Source organism: Hylobates moloch, unplaced genomic scaffold (genome assembly GCF_009828535.3).
Source record: "Hylobates moloch isolate HMO894 unplaced genomic scaffold, HMol_V3 SCAFFOLD_20, whole genome shotgun sequence".
NCBI classification, from domain to species: Eukaryota; Metazoa; Chordata; class Mammalia; order Primates; family Hylobatidae; genus Hylobates; species Hylobates moloch.
In genome coordinates, this window is record NW_026652295.1 from 50,931,789 (window position 1) to 50,941,245 (window position 9,457).

Genomic DNA, 9,457 nt, shown 5'->3' on the forward strand with positions numbered 1-9,457 from the left:
TTTTATGAAAGTAATATAGTTTGAAGAAAATTTGAAAATAACCAAAGTTTGAAGAAAATAACCCATCACATCACAACTCACTGTTAATGTTTTATTTTATTGCCATCTTGTCTTTGTTTGTAAAACACAATTTATAGATATATCTTAGTTATTATGCATATATAAACATTATATATGTATATTCCTAATATACATATATTATTTACGTTAATTTTGCTAGCAAATTTTGTGTGTTTTATGTTTGAACAACAAATCACTTTGCACTCTAGTAACCTCTGGACTTGTCTTGTTTCTCTCTGTTACACATTTACTTGACAACAAGAACCCTTGTGTCAGGTCAGCATGGGAACTTTGGCTACATTTCATTTATACAGCAAGTGCCCAGGAGGGGGGATTTTACCATGTTTCCAGTATGCACTAGGTTAGAATATCCTAGGGCATATATTTTCATTTTAATAGCCTAATGTATAATCTGATTACTATTATGCAAGATAGGACAGAAAGTAGCAATTCTAGGTTGTTCCAGAGGCTGTGAGTTTCTTAAAAGACCTGAACCTGATCTGGGGTCATTCTATTAAAGACACTCATAGAATGGTCTATATGCAGTCCTTAAACATGATTTTCAGAGAATTTATGATCATTTGGTCAAATGCTCAGAATCCCCCACTGATGTGGCCATATTTATATAAATTGATGACCTGATGGTCTCTAGGGCTCATGGTTGGCTGCAGTTATGGGTGGAGACTAGTTCATTCAGAGAGCTGGCAATTAGGAGAGAGAATCAGCCACCATCTCCTCCACATTCTTTCCTTTTTTGGAACTTTGCTCATGTCTGCGTCAGTGGAGCCCAGACCTGGAATCTCAATTGTGTGATTTCGTTTCCAGAAACCGTAAGTAAGTGGGCACTAGAGTAAGTTCTTATCAGGCTCAGCTGGAAAGAGATAAATAACATTTCTGAGCCTCACTGATTTAAATGGAATTCACTAGAATTCCAAGGTCTGTCAGTAATGAAAGACAACTCTGAAAATTCAGAGAAGATTCCATTTTTGTCTCAGTCCCTTAAAGAATAGTCAGGTTAGCAGAAACTGAAACTGACTGTGATGTCAGCTACCAGTATTGCCAAATTCATACCTCATGTCAATTAAATTGCCAGTTACAGGCATTATGTACTTTCACAGTTTGTAAGACATTTCATGTTTCAGTGATTTTTGTCTGACTGTATAGTCTTGGATTAAAGACTTCTGACAGAGGAAGACACTGTAATAGAGCACAGTAGATACAGACACCCACGTGGCGCATACTTTCAGTCATCAGTCAGTTTCTCCACAGTGGCAGCCTTGGACTGTAGTCATGGTAGACGTAATGGAGTTGCCCAGGTCATGCGTCAACGCCGGCCTGCTACTTGGTTCATCGACCAGCCCATCTGCTTCATAGGGAGGCAAGAAAAGACTCATCCCACTGGAAAAATGTTTATTCTTTCAGATGAAGAAGGAAAAAATGGAATCATTGAGTTAATGGAGCCCCTTCATGAAGAAATCTCTGGAATCTTGAAAGTGTTGGGAGAGTAACCACCAAGGCAACCATCATGTGTGCGTCTTATGTCCAGTTTAAAGAAGATAACCATCCTTTTGATCTTGGACTTTACAATGAAGCTGTGAAAATTATCCATGAGTTCCCTCAGTTTTATCCTTTAGGGATTGTGCAACATGATTTGATCTTGATGAATTTTCATATGATTGCAAATGAGCTACATTAAATACTATTAGAGGAGACCCTTCTTGTTTGAGGGAGATATTTCTGTGCTTTCTCATATTTAATTTTTTTTTTTTTTTCGAGACAGTGTCTCACTCTGTTGCCCAGGCTGGAGTGCAGTGGTGCAATCTTGGCTCACTGCAACATCCATCTCCTGGGTTCAAGCGATTCTCATGCCTCAGCCTCCCAAGTAGCTGGAATTACAGGCACCTGCCACCATGTCTGGCTAATTTTTGTATTTTTAATAGAGACAGGATTTAGCCACGTTGGCCAGGCTGGTTTCGAACTCCTGGCCTCAAGTGATCCACCCACCTCGGCCTCCCAAAGGGCTGGGATTACAGGCATGAGCCCCTGCACCTGACCAATTTGCTCTTTTTAAAATTTTATTTGTCTGGCTTTAGATATTCCAGTCTAGAGTTTTTGGCCAAAGTGATGTATTGACAGTTTTCACCTAAGTCCCGTTATAAAGAATTGCTTCTACAATATATGGTCAGATTAGATGCAAGAATAAAGCAGTTGTCTGAGTTTAGGTTTCTATTTTATTAGTAAAAACTAAAATAGTACACACTGAAAAATACAGCATAGTAAATATCAATATTCTCTAAATTTATAAACTTGAAAAGTCAGAACCTTTTACTGAAGTTGTGATGCACTACTCAAGATATCGTTAACCAAGGTGGGTCAGAGGATGAGGGCATTTTCAGTTTAGGAGCAGCTACAGCATAGGGACTTCAGAGCCCTTTACCTTAACTTTAGAAGGTCTAAGAGAAGAGTGGCAATAATACACAGTAATCATAGCTAAATTGATTAAACATGGCCGACATACTGGGTACTGCGTTGACCACTTTAACGTGTTGTTGTCTTTCATCTTCATCACAACCTTACAAGGTAGTTAGAGTGATAATTCTCATTTTGTAGAACACAGAGAGGTTAGAGGCTTTTCTGAGATTATGGAGCTACTAATGCCAGAGCCAAAACTTGAACTCAGGTCTGCTCAAATACAAACACATACTCTTCAAACACATGTTCTTAAACTGTAAGCTTTGTGCATTTTTGTTGGTGATTAGCCCTTACACATCTTGGCAAATCAAAGGCAAAGCCATTTTACCATGCTCAGATTCATTGACGTTCTCATAAAGCAACGTAAGTCAAAATTTAAAGTAGAGGGTGTGAGCCTTCTCCTGCTATTGTTATTGTTTTCTTTTCAATTCAGGATTCTGTAGGCACAAAAACACAAAATGATATATCTTTTAGTCACAGGGTGTGCATGTTTTTCTGATCATTTAAATAATTTTAAAACACTACAGACAAGTCTCACTTATGCTTAAATCCTGAATAAAATATTAGCATATAGAATAAAGGAATACATTAAAATGGGATTTGAAATATTGGTAAATGGAATCCAGCAGCACATTTCAACAAAGCAAGTTTTTTTTGTAGAAATGCAAAAATAGTTTTAAAATTGGATTAGTAATATATAGTCAGCCAAACAAATAGATTTAAAAACCCATTTTCATCCTAATAAATGGTAAAAAGGTATTTGACAAAATTCAACATCAATTTTTTAAAACGTTCTCATAGTAAAACAGGCCTAGATTAATATTCTTCACTTGATAAAAAATATGTATGTTTCAAAGCAAATACTGGTATTCCTTTTTTTAAAATTTATTTTTATTTTTTGAGACAGGGTCTCACTCTTTTGCACAGGCTGGAGTGCAGTGCTGCAATCTTAGCTAAACATAACCTCTGCCTTTCGGGTTCAAGCAATTCTCTTTCTTCAGCCTCTCGAGTAGCTGGGATTACAGGCGTGCACCACCAGGCCTTCCTAATTTTTGTATTTTTAGTAGAGACAGGGTTTCACCATGTTGGCCAGGCTGGTCTCAAACTCCTGACCTCAAGTGATCCTCCCGCCTTGGCCTCCTAAAGTGTTGGGATTACAGGTGTGAGCCATTGTGCCAGGCCTTAGTATCGCATTTAATAATGAAACACTGCCGGGTGAACGCCTGTAGTCCCATCACTTCAGGAGGCCATGGCGGGCAGATCACCTGAGGTTGGGAGTTTGAGACCAGCCTGACCAACACGGAGAAACCCCGTCTCTACTAAAAATACAAAATTAGCTGGGCATGGTGGTGCATGCCTGTAATCCCAGCTCCTCGGGAGGCTGAGGCAGGAGAATTGCTTGAACCTGGGAGGTGGAAGTTGCAGTGAGCTGAGCTTGAACCATTGCACTCCAGCATGGGCAACAAGAGCAAAACTCCATCTCAAATAATAATAATAATAATAATGAAACACAATAACACTAGTTTTTCTATAAAAATTAAGCAAGAAAGACAAAGATGTGTATTATTGCACTGTATAGAGAACACAGTTCTCAATACAGTATTCAAATTTCTTAGATTTAGAGCTTAACAAAGTGCCTGGCACACAATAGAAACTTGATTATTTGTTAAATGAATTAGTGACATTGAAACAAGAGGAATAAATTCTGGAACAGAGGAGGCATAATTATTACTTGCAGATAATATAGTTTTGTTTCAATAGAATTAACTAAAAAATGACTAGAAATAATAGGAACATTCAGAATAGTGGCTAGGTTCAAAATTAATATACCACCACCTGCTCCACCTTTGTGGCCTCCTGGGCCACCTATGGGTCTTCCTCCTGGACCACCCCCAGGAGTTCCTCCAGGCATTCCTGAGACCACCTGGAATGCCAGGCCTCTGAGGGCTTTTACCCCAACATTTACCTCCAGGACCACCACTAAGCTGACTCCCTGGCCCTCTCCCAGGCCCACCTCCAGGTCCTCCTCCTGAGAACAACCACCAAAGCGACCTCCCTCTGCACCTTCAGGTATCCCTCTTTCTCATCCTGGCATGATGACCCACTTTTGATGCCTCCATATAGACTTGCCCCTGTCCACCCCTGGTTTTTTCCACCAACTCCCTTGCTAAACCCTGCGATTTTCAGTGCACCACCCAACTTGCTTCAGCAGCCCAAGGTGGATGATAGGAGTGCAGCCACCATTGAGAAGAAAGCCACAACAACCATCAGTGCCAAGCCACAGATCACTGCTAATTCCAAGGCAGAGGTTACTTGATTTGTGCCCACAGCACTGAGAGTAGATCGGGAAAATGAAGGGTCTACTGCCACTCCTCCAAGAAAAGTCAGTGGATAATTCTGCTGTGCCTCTTGACAAAGCAGCTCCCAAATCTGGTTCTTCTATTCCTGTCTCAGTACAGACCAAGGATGATGTTTTGGGGCTTTCATGAAAGCTGGAAGGGTTACTGTGACACCTTATTTCAGTTCAAGGGCTATCCTAAAGTTTAGTCTTCTTCAGAATTTAGTACATATAAGAGAGGGTATCTCATTCAGAATAGATTGGCTATTGAAACAGTGCTGCCACATCCATTCCTTTTCATACCACCATTTTCATCCTGTTTCTTCCCCTTTTCCAGTTCTTTGGAGATTTGCGATTGAGGATCTCAATTACTTATTTATTTTGACTCTCTTCTTGTGTGCTGTGGGCACTGGAGCAGAGATTTCTGAAAAACCAGTGTATTTTACCTCGCCTTTTGTTTTTGAGTTATTTTTGATATTTTCCTATAAATATTTTGTAATATTCTACTTGTAGTGAAATGAATCACAATATCATTTCCTGATACAAAGCAGGATCTGTGGGAAGAAAACATATAGTTCTTTGATTAAAATTATTTCCCAAGCAGAGCCTGAGGCAAGAACAAAGTGCTGATACTTTCTTTGGGCTAAACTTTGAGTGTTTTATGGGAAAAATAAGTAAATGTTCTAAATCAAGAAAAAAAAGAAGATGGCCAAATAGGAGCAGCTCCGGTCTGCAGCTCCCAGTGTGATCGACGCAGAAGATAGATGATTTCTGCATTTCCAACTGAGGTACCTGGTACATCTCACTGGGACTGGTCAGACAGTGGGTGCAGCCCATGGAGGGTGAGCTGAAGCAGGGTTGGGCATCGCCTCACCTGGGAAGCACAAGGGGTCAGGGGATTTCCCTTTCGTAGCCAAGGGAAGCTGTGACAGACTGTACTGGGAAAATCGGGACACTGCCACCTACATACTGGGCTTTTCCAATGGTCTTAGCAAACAGCACATCAGGAGATTATATCCTGTGCCTGGCTCAGCAGGTCCTACACCCACAGGGCCTTGCTCACTGCTAGTGCAGCAGTCCGAGACGAACTGCAAGGGGGCAAGCCTGGCTGGAGGAGGGGCATCCGCCATTGTTGAGGGTTGAGTAGGTAAAAAAGCGGCCAGGGAAGCTCGAACTGGGTGGAGCCCACCGCAGCTCAACAAGGCCTGCCTGCCTCTGTAGACTCCACCTCTGGGGGCAGGGCATAGCTGAACAAAAGGCAGCACAAATTTCTGCAGACTTTAACGTCCCTGGCTGACAGCTCTGAAGAGAGCAGTGGTTCTCCCAGCACAGTGTTTGGGCTCTGAGAACAGACAGACTGCCTCCTCAAGTGGGTCCCTGACCCCCATGTAGCCTAACTTGGAGACATCTCCCAGTAGGGGCCGACTGACACTTCATACAGCTGGGTGCCCCTCTGAGATGAAGCTTCCAGAGGAAGGATAAGGCAGCAATATTTGCTGTTCTGCAACATTTGGTGTTCTGCAGGCCAACATTCAAATTCAGGAAATACAGAGAACACCACAAAGATACTCCTCGAGAAGAGCAACTCCAAGACACATAATTGTCAGATTCACCAAAGTTGAAATGAAGGAAAAAATGTTAAGGGCGGTCAGAGAGAAAGGCTGGGTTACCCACAAAGAGAAGCCCATCAGACTAACAGCGGATCTCTTGGCAGAAACTCTACAAGCCAGAGAGAATGGGGGCCAATATTCAACAATGTTAAAGAAAAGAATTTTCAACCCAGAATTTCATATCCAGCCAAACTAAGCTTCATAAGTCAAGGAGAAATAAAATCCTTTACAGACAAGCAAATGCTGAGAGATTTTGTCACCACCAGGCCTGCCTTACAAGAGCTCCTGAAGGAAGCACTAAACATGGAAAGAAACAACCAGTACCAGCCACTGCAAAAACATGCCAAATTGTAAAGACCATTGATGCTAGGAAAAACCTGCATCAACTAACGAGCAAAATAACCAGCTAACATCATAATAACAGGATCAAATTCACACATAACAATATTAACCTTAAATGTAAATGGACTAAATGCCCCCAATTAAAAGACACAGACTGGCAAATTGGATAAAGAGTCAAGACCCATCAGTGTGCTGTATTAAGGAGACCCATCTCACGTACAGAGACACACATAGGCTCAAAATAAAGGGGTGGAGGAAGATCTACCAAGCAAATGGAAAGCAAAAAAAAGCAGGGGTTGCAATCTTAGTCTCTGATAAAACAGACTTTAAACCAACAAAGATCAAAAGAGACAAAGAAGGCCATTACATAATGGTAAAGGAATAAATTCAACAAGAAGAGCTAACTATTCTAAATATATATGCACCCAATACAGGAGCACCCAGATTCATAAAGCAAGTCCTTAGAGACCTACCAAGAGACTTACACACCCACACAATAATAATGGGAGACTTTAACACCTCACTGTCAACATTAGACAGATTGACGAGACAGAAGGTTAACAAGGATATCCAGGACTTGAACTCAGCTCTGCACCAAGCAGACCTAATAGACATCTACAGAACTCTCCACCTCAAATAAACAGAGTATACATTCTTCTCAGCAGCACATCCCACTTATTCCACAATTGATCACATAGTTGGAAGTAAAGCACTCCTCAGCAAGTGTAAAAGAACAGAAATCACAACAAACTATGTCTCAGACCACAGTGCAATCAAATTAGAACTCAGGATTAAGAAACTCACTCAAAACTGCTCAACTACATGGAAACTGAACAACCTGCTCCTAAATGACTACTGGGTAAATAACGAAATGAAGGCAGAAATAAAGATGTTCCTTGAAACCAGTGAAAACAAAGACACAATGTACCGGGATCTCTGGGACACATTTTTTTTTTTTTTTTTTTTGAGATGGAGGCTCGCTCTGTCACCCAGGCTGGAGTGCAGTGGAGCAATCTCGGCTCACTGCAACCTCTGCCTCCCAAGTTCATGCCATTCTCCTGCCTCAGCCTCCCAAGTGGCTGGGACTACAGGCACCCACCACCACACCTGGCTAATTTTTTGTATTTTTAGTACAGACGGGGTTTCACCATGTTAGCCAGGATGGTCTCAATCTCCCGACCTTGTGATCCATCTGCCTCGGCCTCCCAAAGTGCTGGGATTACAGGCGTGAGCCACTGTGCCCAGCCATCTCTGGGACACATTTAAAGCAGTGTGTAGAGGGAAATTTATACCACTAAATGCCCACAAGAGAAAGCAGGAAAGATCTAAAGTTGACACCCTAACATCACAATTAAAAGAACTAGAGAAGCAAGAGCAAACACATTCAAAAGCTAGCAGAAGGCAAGAAATAACTAAGATCAGAGCAGAACTGAAGGAAATAGAGACACAAAATCCCTTCAAAAAATCAATGAATCCAGGAGCTGGTTTTTTGAAAAGATCAACAAAATTGATAGACTGCTAGCAAGACTAATAAAGAAGAAAAGAGAGAAGAATCAAATAGATGCAATAAAAAATGATGAAGGGGATATCACCACCGATCCCACAGAAATACAATCTACCATCAGAGAATACTACAAACACCTCTGTGCAAATAAACTAGAAAATCTAGAAGAAATGGATAAATTCCTCGACACGTACACCCTCCCAAGACTAAACCAGGAAGAAGTTGAATCTCTGAATAGGCCAATAACAGGCTCTGAGATTGAGGCAATAATTAACAGCTTACCAACAAAAAAAGTCCAGGACCAGACGGATTCACAGCTGAATTGTACCAGAGGCACAAAGAGGAGCTGGTACCATTCCTTCTGAAACTATTCCAATCAATAGAAAAAGAGGGAATCCTCCTTAACTCATTTTATGAGGCCAGCATCATCCTGATACCAAAGCCTGGCAGAGACACAACAAAGAAAGAGAATTTTAGACCAATATCCCTGATGAACATCGAAGCAAAAATCCTCAATAAAATACTGGCAAACCGAATCCAGCAGCACATCAAAAAGCTTATCCACCACGATCAAGTTGGCTTCATCCCTGGGATGCAAGGCTGGTTCAACATATGCAAATCAATAAACATAATCCCTCACACAAACAGAACCAAAGACAAAAACCACATGATTATCTCAATAGATGCAGAAATGGCCTTTGACAAAATTCAACAGTACTTCATGCTAAAAACTCTCAATAAACTAGGTATTGATGGAACGTATCTCAAAATAAGAGCCATTTATGACAAGCCCACAGCCAATATCATACTGAATGGGCAAAAACTGGAAGCATTCCCTTAGAAAACTGGCACAAGACAGGGATGCTCTCTCTCACCACTCCTGTTCAACATAGTGTTGGAAGTTCTGGCCAGGGCAATCAGGCAGGAGAAAGAAATAAAGGGTATTCAATTAGGAAAAGAGGAAGTCAAATTGTCCCTGTTTGCAGATGACATGATTGTATATTTAGAAAACCCCATCGTCTCAGCCCAAAATCGCCTTAAGTGATAAGCAACTTCAGCAAAGTCTCAGGACACAAAATCAATGTGCAAAAATCACAAGCATTCTTATACACCAATAACAGACAAACAGAG

General features: G+C 41.1%; 1 protein-coding gene and 1 pseudogene across 1 annotated transcript; both read left to right on the forward strand.

The window, feature by feature from the left end:
• Window positions 1-1,350: 1,350 nt before the first annotated feature.
• LOC116459670 (replication protein A 14 kDa subunit) lies at window positions 1,351-1,756 on the forward strand. The gene is given in 3 exon segments (XM_032140330.2): window positions 1,351-1,402; window positions 1,405-1,545; window positions 1,548-1,756. Coding segments are annotated over 3 exon segments (402 nt in total).
• Window positions 1,757-2,565: 809 nt separating this feature from the next.
• On the forward strand, window positions 2,566-5,021 carry LOC116459815 (WW domain-binding protein 11-like; annotated as a pseudogene).
• Window positions 5,022-9,457: the final 4,436 nt, after the last annotated feature.